We start from the raw sequence: 18,139 nt of genomic DNA on the forward strand, positions 1-18,139 counted from the left end.
ACAAGTTGTGTTCCATGGGGTCACCATGTTTTTGACCCCTTTCTTTGCATGGTTTGCTCTTCCTGTGTGCAGATATATTGGAAATCCCAGAAAGCATTTCACATTGCAAAGCCCTCCAAGTGGCAGATTTCAGTGGAAATCCATTAACAAGGTAATTTGACAGCCATTTGCAGAAACACAAAAAACAATTATGGTGTCGTTGCTGTGACCACAATGAGTGCTCAAGCTTTATATGCACTCTAATAAAGATGATAATGACAAGTGCTAATGGGTTGAAAGATATGGTAAGTAAGCACAGTTAGAGAAGTAGAAACATGTAAATAATAGCCTATTAGAAAACCAGAGCAAATGGGATTTATTTCTTCTGATACTGCTGTTTGCTTAGTGCTTCATGTACTAGATTGGATGCATGTACCAGAATAATGTTGAGTATTTGTTCTTCCAGGCTACCTGAAAGCTTTCCAGAGCTCCGGAATTTAACATGCCTTTCCATCAATGACATCTCATTGCAAGTTCTACCAGATAACATTGGAAAGTGAGTCACTGCACCTAAGTGTCACATTTGTCCTGACATAATGAGCACAATTGTGTGTCTCTACAAGAGTAAGAAGATGCTCCGTCTTTGTTTTATTCAGATAGTGATTCTCTTTCTTTGCTTCTACAGTGTTTGTCGAATTGTTTGTGAAATACCTTCTTAGGAATGTATTTCTTAATTGCTTGGCATATGCAAATTTGATCTGAGTCTAATTCATGGTGCGGTGACATTTTTAAAAGCAAAAGGCTTGTCAGTTGTGACCTAATCGGCATGTTGAGAAAAGGCCCTTCTGCAGACATTCTTGTTCTCATCAAATTCTAATTGAATTTAATAACATAAATATGCAATTTTTTTAGGTCAATTGCCACAGGGGATGTTTTAATGGAAATGTGGATTTTTAGGTGAAATTAAGTTGGGGCTTTTAGAGGAAGGATTTAGTGGAAAAAAATCCCAGTGCCTTTTGTCAATATTATTCTATATTGTTTTTCATTTTCCTAATCCTCAATCTAAACTGCTGCATGAAGAATTGGGCCATTGTAATATATGAAATAGGAATCCATGATGTAATCATGGTATCTCTCCTTCATTTTCAAAATACGAGTTTAAAGAAAGAGAGACAGGAATGATGTTATTGTTGAAATAAGACCTTTCATAACACAAACATAATATACAAATACATCTTTTTCCTTTTGACCATATTTAATGCTGCTTAACTAAACCTACTGTATATTTGAATTATCTCACTTTGCATATAATGCAACTCTAGTTCATAGGTCAATTCAAGAACGCATTGTGTGACATAAAACTATGCATATCTCAGGAATAAGATTACTCTAATTAAGGGTATTTCAAACATTACTCAGGGGAAAAACAAATATTGAGACGATCGGGTAAAATCGGTTGCTAGCTTCCACCAATAATCCAACACTATATATTCAACTTCCATTATAATTCAATATTCCATTAAAAAAATCATTTAATGACTTTCCTTGAACGTGCATTTGTGCAGTCCTAAAATATAGCACCAACTTTCGTGCCTTGTTCCCCTTGGTACGGCCATATGTTGCATATCTTGTCGCTTGCGTAACACTACAAGTTCAATACTGCTCAACGTCAAGAAGGGAGGCTAACGAAAATACTCATGGAACAACATCTTTTGGATTTGCCGAAGAGGATAAGATGGATGTTCTGGGGGTTGGATGGGCGTTCAAGGCGTTCCGCCTAATGAAAAATGTATCCGGCATAAACATGACGACTTTGTTTGAATCATTGAGCTGTTGGCTTAAGGCGGAATCAGATCAGACTAAGTCTCTCTCTGCCAAACAAATCTCATTGATCAACACAGACCTAATTAACATCTATTTCAGATGTAACTATTCAAGGTTCTTAGTCCTGTGGACGTTGTGTGAGATCATGAATAATACAGGATTTTTAGTAAGAGTATTTGCTCTTAGGGTGGACAGTTTTGATTATGCCGTTTAGAAATGTGAACAGTAATGCACTGAAGGGTGTAAAATTTGTAATCAATTGAAATTCCTGGGGAACAAAAAAACACCATTCACAGCCAAAATGAAGGTTTTTGAACTGTTTTTAGAAAAAAAAATTCTGTTCATCTAAGCCAGGGGTGTCAGACTCAGGTTGGTTCGCGGGCCGCTTTAACGTCAACTTGATTTCACGTGGGCCGGACCATTTTAGATATAACATTTAGGTTTTTTTTAAATAAATTGATTAAAAGAACTGGATTAAAATCCCTGAATCTTCATTTTTTTTATAGATCTAAAACAATGTTTATTTTAGCTTTTTAAAAAAATATATTTTTAGATTTTACAAAATGATTTTTGAACTAAAAACAGAAAAAATGATTTAAAAATTACAATTATTGATTTAAAAGGGGGAAAATCAGGAAATGTAACATACATCTATACTCTTCATTTTAATTTGATCCTAAAACAGAAAATCGGCACTCATGATTTCCTTTGCTGGGCCACACAAAACGATGTGGCGGGCCAGATTTGGCCCCCGGGTCGCCACTTTGACACATGTGATCTAAGCTTTTCAGACTACATGAAGGCAATTTGTGGAGGAATTGAAATGAAATTTTACAGGTCTTTTTAAAGGAATGTTTAAGCATCCTGTGCCCGGTTTACATATTGTCTTGGGGCTGATTCATTCCAAACTTGGTAGACATAATGCGACATGGATCACAAAACATTCGCCTGAATGGGTTATGTCAGGAGTATGATACTTTTCTGGAACCGAGTGGTCTCCGTTTGTTCAAAAGTTGTTCATGTAATTCCAAAGAGACATGGGTAATTGAGTGTAATAATTCAGCAAAATACAATAGATTGTTAATTTGGTCTTGGATCAGTTGAGACAAATGAAACAGTAACCACCATTTATAACCCTTCACACTAGATTTTGGACTCCTGTTACAAAACACATTAAATTAGAAAACAAGGGATAATGATTTCTAGGCTAGTTGCATTGCCACATAATTTGATCATTATAGATCATCAACAATTTGGTCACATGTTCTGCTAACTCTGCAACTGTTATCAACCTCTTACCATTTATAATCAGAATAAAACACTTGCACTTCACAGATGACAATCAAAAGTCATTCAAAATCACAGTTTCAAATCAAAACTAAAATGATCACCGGAGAAATAATTATCACCGGCACATTGTCTGTCTCACCAATGAGAAGCGAGAGAATACACTGAGCACGGATGGCGAAATGACACTTCATGAAGCAATGAAGCTTTGCAGGAAATTAGTTCAAAGCTTCATGCTGATTTATTTGTTCTATGGCGCCATCAACTAGTTTTCAAGCCCAAGAGGCCAAGAGTTTTGGGAATTCTATTGTTATTTCTTTAAGAAAATATGAATGTGCTTTTGTTCCTACAACTACTACAACTGCTGCAAAATGTTCGGCGTGTCTTGTAAGGGGATATGAACAAAATGCCGCAAGTGTTATGAGGATAATTTGTCATTCATCTTTATTTAAAATGAAGCTTTCACAGTGTTTGGCTATTTTACTAGCTGTATGTGACATTGTTTTACAGCCCGAAATCCACAAAGTGTGAGATAACAGGTGATTGCCACTGTTTTGTGCCCTTTTTATATGGTAGTTTTGTACTGCATTTGCATTTGCACTGAAACAACAGTAAGTTTTAATTACACAGTATTTACATTTTAAAATGTTTAATATTGTATCGTGATGTATCATAACCCTGGTGTATTGAGGTGCATTGTAACGTTAGTTAACGTATATATCGTCCTACTTCACACCTATGAACAATTTAGTCTTCACTTCATTAAGCTACCATGCAATTAGAAAGCCCGCAGTTTAACCAAAAACCAGCAAAATCTCTCCATTTATTGTATTAATTAAAAAAGTGGGGTAAAAAAAACTGTAAATCGATGATTAAAGAAGTCATTCTTCATGCCGTCAATTTAGGATCGAAATGAAGTCAAATGTCACCGATTCTTGTAAAAGAGCACTGCAGATGGAAATGAAGGTCATGTTCGGTGCTAATTATGTCTTCTGTTACTGTTTTAGTGGTTTCATTAATTGCGAGATTTAGTGTGTTAGGTGATCATTTTAGTTTTGATTTGAAACTGTGATTTTGAATGACTTTTGATTGTCATCTGTGAAGTGGTTTATTTTGATTATAAATGGTAAGAGTTTGATAACAGTTGCAGAGTTAGTAGAACATGTGACCAAATTGTTGATGATCTATAATGATCAAATTATGTGGCAATGCAACGAGCCTAGAAATCATTATCCCTTGTTTTCAAATTTAATGTGTTTTGTAACAGGAGATTGAGTCCAAAATCTAGTGTGAAGGGTTATAAATGGTGGTTACTGTTCCATTTGTCTCAACTGATCCAAGACCAAATTAACAATCTATTGTATTTTGCTGAATTATTACACTCAATTACCCATGTCTCTTTGGAATTAAATGAACAACTTTTGAATGAACTGAGACCGCTCGGTTCCCGAAAAGTATCATACTCCTGACATAACACGTTAAGGCGAATGTTTTGTGATCCATGTCTCATTACGGCTACCTAGTTTGGAATGAATCAGCCCCAAGACAATCAGGGGATCGATTCTTAAACATTCCTTTAAAAAAGACCTGTAAAATGTTATTTCAATTCCTCCACAAATCGCCTTCTTGTAGTCTGAAAATCTTAGATCAAGGGTGTCAGTCTCGGGTTGGTTCGCAGGCCGCTTTAACGTCAACTTGATTTCACGTGGCCTGGACCATTTTAGATATAATATTTAGATTTTTTTAATAAATGGATTAAAACAACTGGATTAAAAGCACTGAATATTCAGTTTTTTATAGATCTAAAACAATGTTTATTTTAGCTTTTTTTAAATATTTTTAGATTTTACAAAATGATTTTTGAACTAAAAACAGAAAAAAAAATATTAAAAAATTACAATTATTGATTTAAAAGGGGGAAAATCAGGAAATGTAATATACATCTATACTGTTCATTTTAATTTGATCCTAAAACAGAAAGTCGGCACTCATGATTTACTTTCCCGGGCCACAAAAAATGATGCGGCGGGCCAGATTTGGCCCCCAGGCCGCGACTTTGACACAGGTGGCTTAGATGAACAGACTATTTATATCTGTTCAAAATCCTTCTTTTTGGCTGTGAATGACATTTTCCCCCCCAGGAATTTCAATTGATTACAAATTTTACACCCTTCCGTGCATTAATGTTCACATTTCTAAACGTCATAATCAAACGCCCTTGGAATCTCTCTATAAGGCAGTGCAAGATGAATTCTGTGTGGCGTGAGTGAAAGTTTGCCATCATAAATGTGTCCATTAGTCGGGTACATGACGTACATAACCACCATCTAAAGATAAACACTGTTCTGTACTTTGCTCTTTTAATGACCGGCAAGATTTTTTTGCTCTTCCTTTAAACCAGTCGGTTGTTTAGGCTACTGTCGTTTGCAGATAAGATGGGCCACGCCTCCGTGACGCTTCCTGTTCTTTACATCAAGATGGCAAAGAGATATTTTATAGTTGCTTGCGGCTCCACTTAATTCCTCCGCTCTCTTTGTTTTAAAAAGCACTCTGAGGATTTATCGGCTGTATATACATATTTGTAGGTGTTGCATAACCACTACCTTGTCATTGCAGTCTCTCCAATTTGGTATCGCTAGAACTCCGTGAAAATCTGTTGACGTTTCTCCCAGAGTGAGTATTAAATCTGTTTGGATGTCCTGTTGCACATTCAGTTTTATGAGCTAATGTTACGTTTCCAAACTCATTTTTTTTGGGGGGGGGTATAACTGCCTTCTATCCACTTTAAGATATTTTCTTTTTATTCGCAGTTCACTGTCCATGCTTCACAGACTGGAAGAACTTGATTTAGGGAATAATGAATTATATAGTTTGGTAAGTTTCTCTGTGGATTCTGGGAAATGTGTACTGACTGCCTGGCCTAAGTTTTGGAAATTTCTTTGCTGTCGTCACTTCGGAGTAGATTAGAATTCCTCAAGAACAGCTTCCCTCCGTCTTATCACGCAGATGGGAGGGAGCCATCTGCTTCCAGCTTGGGTTTTAGGGTGTAATCTTATGCTCAAAATCGTGTGAGTCAGTGATTTACTGTCACAAGAGCCAAATGCAGGCTGCTGTGGTGTGGCTTTTGTGTTGGATTTTTGTTAGTGAGCTAAAATACAAAGATAAAATCATGTCGAACAAAGAGAAAATGCAGTATTAGCAATATTGCCAAAGAATTGTAATGTGATGAATATGAAACAAGTGTTTGTATTTTGTTGTCATTTTATCCATTTGCTCACTAATTCCATTGTTGCATTCTTTCTCCCCCACACACAGCCAGACACAATAGGCTGTCTTGTAAGTTTAAAGGATTTGTGGCTGGACGGAAACCAGTTGGCCGAAATACCTGCGGTAAGCTCATCGTGCAATTTATATTCTGTTCTTGACAGTTTTTTTTGCCTCGCGTAGCTGTTTTTTTTCCATTCATTTTTTTTTAAATGGCTTAACTTCATAAAAAGCAGCTATAATGGATTTGAGAATTGTTACATGCTAATGTAATTCACGTGTGATCTGTAATGTGCATCAGAAATTGATGCTGCTATCCCTCTCAGTGAAAAAAGTGTCTATCGCTGTCAATGGCTATCCATGTGTTAAGTTATGTAATGAGATTTCAGACAGAAGAGTTGTGACGTTGATGTGGCTCCTTAGTTTCAGTGTTCAAAGTGGTAGTATACGTAACAGAGTTCAAATGTGGTCAATTAAAAAAAAAAAGTAATTTAAATAAAAAAAAATCACTTGAAGACTATTCGTGGAGATCTCATTTTGGGTTATTTAAGCCACAATATTAAAGTTTGTTCGGCATAAGTGGCCCCCAGAACCCATTTATAATTGTTTTTTTTTTTAAATTATAAATCCCATTTTTTTAATGATTAAATAAAATACTAAATTAATACAATTTTAATTACATTAAATAGATACAGCTGAAATATACACTAATTATGCCCCCCAAAATAGTATAAATTTGTTTTTGTTTTTTTAATTCACATAAAAAGGATCTGTTGTTCAGTCCCTGTCAATGCGAGTGAATAAATCAATGACTATTTCTCAGGAAAGTATGTTTTCATTTCAAATGTTTACATTTTGATTAACAATCCCTCAGGAGATGGGCAGTATGAAGAGCCTATTGTGTTTGGATGTGTCTGAAAACAAAGTGGAGCGACTTCCAATGGAGCTGGGAGGTCTGCTGGCACTCACTGACTTGCTGGTGTCACAGAACATCATTGACGCGATACCAGAAACCATCGGTTAAGTTCTTTTTTGTATAAAGTTATTTTTTGTATAAAGAAACAGACAACATGCTCTCTTTTCTAAACGGTATCAAAGACTTACCCGATTGTCGTCTTTGCCACAGGAAAACTGCGCAATCTGTCGATTCTGAAAGCCGATCAGAACAGGCTGACGTACCTGCCGGAGAGCATTGGCAACTGTGAAAGTCTTACAGAACTTGTGCTCACAGAAAATATGATTCAGGTAGGTATGTGGGCCGGACCATTTTAGATATAATATTTAGATATTTTTTTATATAAATGGATTAAAAGAACTGGATTAAAAACCCTGAATATTCCGTTTTTTTTATAGATCTAAAACAATGTTTATTTTATTTATTTTTTTAAATATGTTTTTAGATTTTACAAAATGATTTTTGAACTAAAAACACAGAAAAAAATGATTAAAAAATTACAATTATTGATTTAAAAAGAGGAAAATCAGGAAATTTAATATACATCTATACTCTTCATTTTAATTTGATCCTAAAACAGAAAGTCGGCACTCATGATTTACTTTCTCGGGCCGCACAAAATGATTCGGCGGGCCAGATTTGGCCCCCGGGCCGCCACTTTAACACCTGTGTGATAAAGTATAAAGGAAACACTGGTTCTACTTGCAGCTTTTAAAAAGACATCCATAAATAAGGCACAATGTTTCAATGAAAGACAAGTCCATCCTTTTTTATAGTTAGTCTTTTGTCTTTTGCTGGAAGAATACAGTGAAAATTCAACATTTCTAATACTCTGTTATAAACATGTAATTGTCTTCTTTCATTTATCTACAGAGTTTACCGAGAAGCATAGGAAAATTAAAGCGGCTTTCTAACTTCAACTGTGACCGAAACCTGCTAACATCTTTGCCAAAGGAGGTTTGTCATCAACATATAAATAATAGTTGTGACAATATTGACTTACTTCGTCCCTTAAAATGTTTAAATGTTGAAGGGACAATAAAATTTGCAATAGTTTTGAAATTAAGCATGCATTTTTTGCAGTTAGGTATAATAGTGTCAAATTATAATTACGTCTGTGATTATGCGTCTATGAATTCCAAATGATTGCCAGAAAGTGGTGATCAAATGCAATCTTCACAGTGAGGACCGACCTGAGATTGAACCCTCGACCCCAGAACTGTGAGGCCGATGCGTTCACCGGCCTGCTTTTGGTAGAGTTCTCAGTCAATTAAAAATAATTAGGAATTTAAATTTAGATGCACGATGCATACATAAAATGACAAATACATTAGACATAATATTCCAAACCCAATAATCTTAATGTAATGTAAAGTAATCTACAAATAAATCACATGGATACAAAAATAAATGAAAGACTACATTTTCTGAGCATAATTATGTAATACCATCTGCTTTTCAATTTGATCTTGTGAAAATTTTGTTTTATAATACAAGTTTTTCTCATTTCACTCTCGCCCCATACAATCCACATGCGCTAAATTTTACTGTAAAATTGAAAAATTGAATTCTTTTATTTTGTACATATTATTACATAGTATAATATTGATCTAAAAATCAATATTCTGAATTTAACTGCGCTTAACAGACTCCCATCCCAAATTCCCTTTTATCACTTTGACCTCTTTGTGTTTATTTGCCTGCTTGCATTTTTCTTTTTTTTGTCTGTGTAAATGGAGGCTGGTCTGATGTAAAACTATTGTGATGTGTAAGGGGCTCCTGTACAATGGGCTTGTGTTTTGATGACGAGGAGATTCACGAAACATAATGGCACACTTGGCTTGGACGATGACGTCACTGTCATTGTATTCACAAAAGCGGCCGTTGCTCGACATCAACGCTCACATTGTCGCCATGGTGCACACAACACAGCATCGACTTGAGCTTTTCCAAGCTCCTTGACCATTGGTCTATATTCATGGATCCCATTGATTGTTTATGAGCTTTTTCTCTCCCTGGCTTTCAACTGAATGGGACAGTTTGGTTCTGTGTGGTCTTTCCCAGAATGTTTACCTTTGACACTAATCCACTTTGAGGCATTTTACTTTAATTTAATCTTAACTTCATGAACTGTGTTTGAGCAGATTAATAGATTACTTGTCATTTTAGATGGCTCATCAAGTGTGGGCCTAATTGTCCCTAATTTTGGGTTGCACCGTCACATTACATTGATTTTTAACTAGACTAGATCGCCAATGCTATTTCTGGCACGAAGTGTTCGAATAGTCGCGACTAATTTTCTCTCTAGTCGGAATAAAAGCAGCTTTTCATGCATGTACAAACAGATACAAGCCCCACTCATTGACTGACCAACATTGTTGGTTGATTTACTTTCTCGGAAGCTGGTTTTATTGAATGCTTATTGTATTTGTTCTACAGATCGGAGGATGCAGTGGGCTGAATGTCTTCTGTGTGCGTGAGAATCGACTCACCAGGATACCGTCAGAGCTGTCGCAAGCCACTGAGCTGCACGTGCTCGACGTTTCTGGAAATAGGTCTGTTCATTCATTAAGTAAGGGCCTAATAACGATGATTAAATGGAGGGCAAGTAGCTATTTTTGGTAAATTTAAGTAATAAAGAGCTGTCCACATATATCTGGATGTCACATTTTGAGCTATGGAGGCAATAATATTAACATTTGGTATGCAACTGTCGTCCAAAATGTGATTTGTGGATGTCAGGGCTCAACTGTACAAATCTATATTATGCACATTTGAAATGGTTATAAAAATGTATTTTTATATATTATTTATAGATGATAAATAATGTTCTAAATTAATACAATGGGGGTGGTTAGCATGTCAATCGAGTGGGTTGGCTCCAGCACCCCTGTGACGCATGTGAGGATGCTTTTGTTTTATGCCTTGTTTTTTTCTCTTCATAAAATTTATTAGCAAATGGCACGTGCTGAACAGAAATCTTGTGGGAGTTTAAAAAAAATGCCTCAACTTTTGGATGCTTATGGTTCTGGAATAGGCACTTCAAACTTTATGAGCATGACAAATGTTGTTGCTAAGAAACCAAAGATTATAGTTTGACTTGTTTATTTATCACTTTAAGACTTTATAATTGTTACAATATTTCTATTAATGTTTTAATTGTATGAACTTGGAGTGTAATATATTTGAGATATTACCAAAAAGGGTCTCTTATTTACACAAATTCTATTGCTTACATTTAAAATGTAGGCATTTTAAGTATTTTTTCCTGCCTCTTTTATACCAAAAATTAACCGAACTGAGCACTTAAAAAAAACAAAAAAACAAAATGACATTTGAGTGTCTGGTAATATTTAATTTATTGTCTGTCATTGAAAATGATAGACTCATTTTAACTGAGTACAGTTAAACACCTCTATTTCAGAACCATTGACGGCAGTAGATGTCCAATCTATTATGACTAGGATGATCGCCCAGCCAAAATAGATTGGACGTCTAGCGCCGTCAACAGCAACCAAAAAGTTAAATAAGTGCCCAATAAAGTGTTAAACTATTCTTTCAGTTGCTACTAAAACTTTGCAATTAAGTAGTTATTAAAGATTGTTATGAGAAGGCGCAAATAGAACACACATAGTTCTTTTAAGTGCACTTTACAACTGCTGTCATCGATTTTGCTCTCGATTTGACCATCTCACAAAGTACAACATGACAGTCCTTCTATGCTAATTGAACTTAATCCACAGAGACATCTGTTCTGGGAACGCCTCCAGGCCACATTAAATCTGCACAATACAACAATATGCCCATTCATAGTCAGCTCACTGTATAGATAGCTGTGTTGAGAGGAACAATAATTCAATCAATTAACGTGTCTGTTGAGAAGAAGCTTCATTGTATTTGGGGAGAGGCGACAAATGACTTATAGATATAATAACAAAGCAGATAGCCATTTAGAATACATTTGACAGGAGTTGCAAGTGCAATAACAGAGCTGGAAAAGGTTGCTTAAGATATCAACCAAAAGATTTCACTATTGCGCTTTCAACTGTATAACTAACTTGTCATTGTTACAAATGTCTCCCTTTCTTTACTTTGTTTTACTAGTACAATTGTAGCCTGGTGAGGGGAACACAAAAAAAGACCGATGGCCAACATTATCAGGCATTGAGGGAAACCCTGTAATTTAAACATATCAAAAAAGAAAATGTGTGCACTAATATCATTTTACGTGTAAAAATACAATTTGGCATGCAAATCTGGCTGTTCAATTTAAAAAAAAGATCATATTTATTCTATCCAAAACAAAACATCAGAAAAGACCCACTTTTTTTTTAAGAAATTCTGGTTGTGACATCACAACCAGAATTGATAATCCTTCGTAGTGCAGTGCTAGATAGTACATGACAGAACGGTCACATGGCAAAAAAGAAAAGATGGCTTATAGATAACACATGCATCAATTTTTAGCTATTTTAACAATGTTAGTGGCCTTACACAAGCCAGAAGATGGATTTTTAAAATTAGAATATTAGCGCTGGCGTGGGAAAATATCTTATGCCCATCAATCATTACAGGACAATATTTGGACATCTGAAAACTCTGCTTTTAATGGTTTTTATTTCAAAGAAGGGAAAATGTTCAGTGTGTACCCTACTTTAGATAAGCAGTATAATATATTCAATTTTTGTAGCTATGTCACGCTACATATTCGCTAAAGACTGTCCAATATATTTCATAACATTCTTTCACATCCATCAGTAATCTATTTGCAAGAACACACACTTTTTGTCTTACTGGCTATAGTGACTCACCGTAAGTGAATTGAGAATGTTTAAAAACAACGATAAAGAAAACGGAGAACTTTACTCCACCGAATAATCGCATAATGACGTCTCTTCTTTTTCTTGTGCACACGACAGGCTTTCCCACTTACCAATGTCTCTGACTACGCTTCGCCTAAAGGCTTTATGGCTGTCGGAAAACCAGTCTCAACCCCTTCTCACCTTTCAAACCGATGAAGACCCTGATTCTGGTGAGAAGGTTCTCACGTGTGTGCTGCTGCCCCAACAACCCTACGAGTCTGATAACAAAGGTACATACTGTTCTTGCTAAGTTTCTCAATTTACACTAAGGCTGACACAAACAGTAAATATAGGGGAAAAGTGTGTGTGTGTGTGTTCGTATATTATTAGCTTTTATTTTTAAATATCTTTTTGAAATAACAAAAGGAAAAAAAATATTTTAATGTATTGTTCTTTTATATTAAAAAATGATTTAAAAAGATTACTATGTTGGTAACCAATCATAATGAGCTATTTGCAAACTGACAGACAAAATGTGCAAACATTGCTTGATCAGTAAATATCAGTAAATACGCACAGATATTTGCAAATATTTAGTTTTAAAAATAAAGGGAACCTGTTTTCAGATTCTACAAATTTGAGAATTTGAACCTGTTTTCACACTGTACAAATGTGAGAATTTGAAATATTCAATTTCAAGCATTTAATGTGAAAATAGTTGCTCATTTATCAATTCACTGCTTTAAACAACTTGTATCTAAATTGGCAATCTTATAAAACCTTTTTTTCATGTGCTATTTCCACTACACTGTAACCCTTTTTCTATGTCAAGCTCTGACACGCAAACTTTCACCGCGCCTGACTTTTAAATAGTCCTCCTCATCTTCCTCTTTCATGCACCCGTGCTCTAAATTCATGCTTTTTGCTCTCCCTTTTGATCTTTTTTGGTCGAATTTGTTGATCCTGAGTGTATCCTACATAAGATCAGAGCGCCTTTGAGAAGAGATCACAACCTGCGCCATCTCTTGAGGCTTCTCTTGGCTTTGTTACTCAGAAATGCGGTCGATTGGACGGCTAAAGAGGCTTAACGGCGGTTGGCCCGCTTCCATTTAAAGCTCGGCATGCACCTCACTAGCTTTTCCCTGGCTTTATAGGAATTCTCTGCTTACGCATTTAAGTCATTTGAGTTTTTAACGCGATTCTTTGCTCCTAAAGAGTGAAATGGGAGACGGATTATGATGTTTGAGATGTGACAGGTCAATGAGGTGCAATGGGGAGGGTGACGGGGAAAGATTGAGTCACTGTAAGCTGGTGACTAAAGCGGGATTTGAAACTCTGATCTGGCAGTTTGAGAGCTGTCTCGTGACGAGCGAGTTGACAAAAAGCAAACGGATGCAGATTGATTGAAATTTATTTTGATATGCTTATATCTTTTAGCGCCATTGACGTCCCATCCATTTGGACTGGGACGTCTAGCGCTGTCAATGGCAGCCAAGGACTTAACAAGGAAAATGTAGAAACAGTCTCTGTTAGAATTACCACCAAGATTAATGCAGATTTTCATTCATACAATGACAACAAATGACTGGTGACCTGCATTAGAGCAAAAACAAATAACTTAGTATTGATATGTTGACTAAAAAAAATTGTGTTGTGTTTTGTCAATAACCGACTGCAGTCGCCGATAATCTGACCCGCTTCGGAGCCCTTGAGAGTCTAGTGAAGGATATGGCGGATGACACGTGGGACAACAAAGCCATGAACAGGATTAGCGCCATTCACTTTTTGGATGAAGATGAGGAGGAAGATGAAAAGGTAAGAGATTTGAAGGGCTTGGTGAGGTCTATGTCAAAGTGGATGCAGCCAGTAAGTAGTCTATTCTGTTTTAACAAGAATATTTTTCTTTGCTTTGACCAAGTGACAAATGACGACGCTAATGAGTTGTTTTTTAATATTTTTTTAAACTACGGTAATATATAATGGCATTAATCAAAGGAGGCAAACAAGTTAGAAACAAAGAGCCAAAATTTTAAACTGTGAGAGTCAAAGAGCCACACCTTATATCAGAAGCAGCATAAAAAATCCAATCTGCCAAATAATTGTTTAAATATAATGTATTTGTTTTTAATGGGCCCTGATTAATTTGAGTGTTTTTTAGAGATAATAAAAATGAAAGAAACATGAAAGGAGGCAAGAAGCCACAGTATATACAAAATATGATAAGAAGCAAAGAGCCGCATGCGGTTCGAGACCCACGTGATCGCCACCCTTGGCTTAGATCAAGGGTGTCAGACTCGGGTTGGTTCGCGGGCGGCGTTAACGTCAACTCGATTTCATGTGGGCCGGACCATTTTAGATATAATATTTAGATTTTTTTTAATAAATGGATTAAATGAACTGGATTAAAGGCCCTGAATATTCAGTTTTTTTATAGATCTAAACAATGTTTATTTTATCTTTTTTTAATATATTTTTAGATTTTACAAAATGATTTTTGAACTAAAAACACAGAAAAAAATGATTAAAAAATTACAATTATTGATTTAAAAGGGGGAAAATCAGGAAATTTAATATACATCTATACTCTTCATTTTAATTTGATCCTAAAACAGAAAGTCGGCACTCACGATTTACTTTCTCGGGCCGCACAAAATGATGCGGCGGGCCAGATTTGGCCCCCGGGCCGCCACTTTGACACCTGTGGCTTAGATGGTTAGCATGCGGGCGAGCTTCCTTAGTCAATGTAAATGTTTTTCCTGGCCAGAATAAACACATTTGCACCATTAAAAAAAAATAGAATAAAAAAATAAATAAAAAAATAAAATGAAAAATCTTGTTTTTGATCTCAGATGATAAACTTTTAATTTGTTTTAATCACCTGGTTTGATTGTAGGGTCAAGGGTCATATATGTAAGATATTTACAATTCAGTAAAGGACCAAACCAGTCCTCATAGGCCATAGTGGGGTGCACATTTTCATTCTAACCGAAGAAGAGGATACATTTTTACCAATCTGGCGTCTTAAAAATGTAATCAAGTGATTAATGTCAGGTGTCGCTGGTTTCAGAAGAAACCTCATTGTCTGTGCTGGATCTGCTGAAATAAAAACCTGCACCCATTGCCGCCTTTTGTGGAATAGTTTGGACACCCGTGCAGTAGATCCTATGTGAATGTAATTTTGGGGGTCCGATTTGGAAAGTTGTGTATATTTGTGCACCTTGATTGTTTATTTTTGAATACTCTTCTATTATTTCATTGGTGCCTGAACATCTTTGAAAGTGGGCCTTAAAGGCAGATTGATAAGATACCTAAATTTTAGGCCTGGGACTGTATTCCCCCACTTTTCTCTTGTTCCAAAACCATTTAATGCTGACAATCTATTGGTCGGTCCAGCCCGCTTTCACTCTGACCTCAGGCGCTGTTTACGTGAACCGCAAATGGCGCACATGCTTCATTGACACAAATTTGGCGTCTTGTTCGCAGGGAACATTACTGCGCCGGGCCACTCCTCACCCAGGCGAGCTGAAAACGATGAAGAAAGCGGCCGAAAATCTCCGCAATGACCTAAACGCTGCCAAAGGCTTGGACTCCAACAAAAACGAGGTCAATAACGCGGCAGACAATGTGACCACGTCTGTGTGACCTATACTTTTACCCGTTTGGACTTATTTTTACCTCCCGTGTCTCGCCATGTCGTCCTGCACAATCCAGCGACCTTTTTTTTAATTTTTCTTCCTTTAACCCGACAAACCCTGCTGTGGCCTTCCCGTTCTGTTATTGAACCCTGGAACGCCTGCTAAGCTTCATCCTCCCTCAGGGCTGCTGTGCCTTCCTGTTTTTAATTCACAGCCACAGCAATAATGCTCATATGAAATGATGTTTTGTAATATTTTTAATGCCTCTTTTTAAAGGAAAAAAAACACTAGGTAGTTGCACTATTACTTTAAATCGCTATAATACAGTCAACGTGTTTCAAATGTATTTGTTCTATAGTTTTTAAACACTGGGTAAATTTCTTTTTTTCATTGTGGGGATGCGTTGAAGCAGGATGTTTTGGCTCTACTGATTTAAGGATTATTGTATAGTCTCATGTGAATACTTTTGTACTTTTTGGCAGCTCCGATGTAAATATTGATGTATAGCAAATTTTAATTTTTCTTTTTGAACTTGGTACGTTTGTTTAAAATTCGAAATGGAATGAGCAAAATCTCATTCGCTGATGTCTTATTCAGTCCATTGAACTGTCACTGAGTACAATGGCCTTTTTATGGAAATCTGTTTGTATGACAGTTCATAACTTAAGTTTGATCCGTATCAAAATCCAATTCACTGCTTTTTAGTTAATCTCTCTCAAATAGGATGCCAAAATTCAGTTGTTCCTTTACCTGCTTTTTCAAGAGTACTATACAGGGTAGACTGTTTAATCGTATACTGACATTCGCACCAGAAGGAAATGAAGGCATCCTTTGAAAATGCCGATTCGGACTTTCCGCTCTAGCGCACTTGTCAACCGCTCTCCAAGCTCATACACTTGTGGACTCGTAATATAATGTATGAATTCGTGGACCAGGTTCATTAAATATTGTTTTTTTAATTATTTCTTGATCAAACTGCACAAACTCTGAAGAGATTTTTGAACTATGAGATCTGAATGACTTTTAACCACTGATCAATAAAAGGAGTGCAACATTAGTCACGTTTTAAATTACTTTGACTGTCTCTCATGATGCAAGACTTAATGGCTTTAATATTTCTGGGAAAAAAAACATTTAAAGACTACAGCCAGATAAAACAGCTCCAAAGAAAAGCATCAATAAAGTGACGCAATGTCTCTTTAATAAATTCCTGCCTGTCTATTGCTTGCTCATGCTTTTGGAATGCTCATCTTATCCAACCTGCATGCACCAAATACTTGCATGCTTTGTCTATTCATATTTTGTTTTATACCTACCTTACCAACAGCAATGTGCCGTGGGGTGCAAATACACTAAACTCCATTTAGTGTCGTAATTCTTTACTACAGTTTTTGTCAAAATTGGCTTGCATACGAAAGTCACATTTTATTACTCACAGTAATCCAACCCTAACAAAAACGTAAATCAAACCACACACAAGACTTTAAACCAGTGGTTCTTACAGTGTGTTATGAATACCACCAGTGGTATGTGGGTTCCCTCCGGTGGTACGCAAAGGATTGACTGAATTAAATGTTCAAACAATCTTTTGAATCCATGACCATGCAATTCAGTTGTATTCAACTCCAAGAACAGATTTACTGTATTTTCACACTACGTATAAATCGCACCAAAGAGTATTATTTATTTATATATATATATATATATATATATATATATATATATATATATATATATATATATATATATATATATATATGTATATATGTATATGTATGTGTATATGTATGTGTATATGTATGTGTATATGTATGTGTATATGTATGTGTATATGTATGTGTATATGTATGTGTATATGTATGTGTATATGTATGTGTATATGTATGTGTATATGTATGTGTATATGTATGTGTATATGTATGTGTATATGTATGTGTATATGTATGTGTATATGTATGTGTATATGTATGTGTATATGTATGTGTATGTGTATATATATGTGTATATATATGTGTATATATATGTGTATATATATGTGTATATATATGTGTATATATATGTGTATATATATGTGTATATATATGTATATATATATGTATATATATATGTATATATATATATGTATATATATATATGTGTATATGTATATGTATATATATATATATATATATATATATATATATATATATATATATATATATATATATATATATATATATATATACACATATGCATACACACATACACATAAATACATATACACAAATATGATTTAAGTGATAGTTGGGTGGGATAGGTTCCAGCACCCCCCACGACTCTTGTAATGGATAAACGGTACAGAAGATGAATAAATGAAAAAGGATGAGTCATGAAGTTAAATTAATCTGATAGTC

At 35.5% G+C, this 18,139-nt stretch overlaps 2 protein-coding genes across 3 annotated transcripts in view; one reads left to right on the plus strand and one right to left on the minus strand.

The window, feature by feature from the left end:
* klhl31 (kelch-like family member 31) overlaps window positions 1-7,503 on the minus strand; it is a 33,475-nt gene extending 25,972 nt beyond the window's left edge. Inside the window, exon 1 of the mRNA XM_077612928.1 lies at window positions 7,459-7,503. The gene's annotated coding sequence lies outside the window, so the exon portion shown is untranslated. The remainder of the gene's footprint in view (window positions 1-7,458) is intronic.
* Window positions 1-16,803, plus strand: part of lrrc1 (leucine rich repeat containing 1) — a 30,132-nt gene extending 13,329 nt beyond the window's left edge. For both annotated transcript variants that reach the window (XM_077612932.1, XM_077612933.1), the window contains exons 3-14: window positions 73-151; window positions 446-535; window positions 5,707-5,763; window positions 5,901-5,964; window positions 6,406-6,480; window positions 7,229-7,373; window positions 7,481-7,599; window positions 8,183-8,266; window positions 9,749-9,864; window positions 12,229-12,401; window positions 13,790-13,926; window positions 15,595-16,803. In XM_077612932.1, coding sequence (XP_077469058.1) covers window positions 73-151; window positions 446-535; window positions 5,707-5,763; window positions 5,901-5,964; window positions 6,406-6,480; window positions 7,229-7,373; window positions 7,481-7,599; window positions 8,183-8,266; window positions 9,749-9,864; window positions 12,229-12,401; window positions 13,790-13,926; window positions 15,595-15,753 — 1,298 coding nt within the window. In that variant the 3' untranslated portion in view covers window positions 15,754-16,803. The remainder of the gene's footprint in view (window positions 1-72; window positions 152-445; window positions 536-5,706; window positions 5,764-5,900; window positions 5,965-6,405; window positions 6,481-7,228; window positions 7,374-7,480; window positions 7,600-8,182; window positions 8,267-9,748; window positions 9,865-12,228; window positions 12,402-13,789; window positions 13,927-15,594) is intronic.
* The last annotated feature ends 1,336 nt before the right edge of the window (window positions 16,804-18,139 follow it).

This window comes from Stigmatopora argus, chromosome 11 (assembly GCF_051989625.1).
Source record: "Stigmatopora argus isolate UIUO_Sarg chromosome 11, RoL_Sarg_1.0, whole genome shotgun sequence".
In the NCBI taxonomy this organism is placed as follows: domain Eukaryota; kingdom Metazoa; phylum Chordata; class Actinopteri; order Syngnathiformes; family Syngnathidae; genus Stigmatopora; species Stigmatopora argus.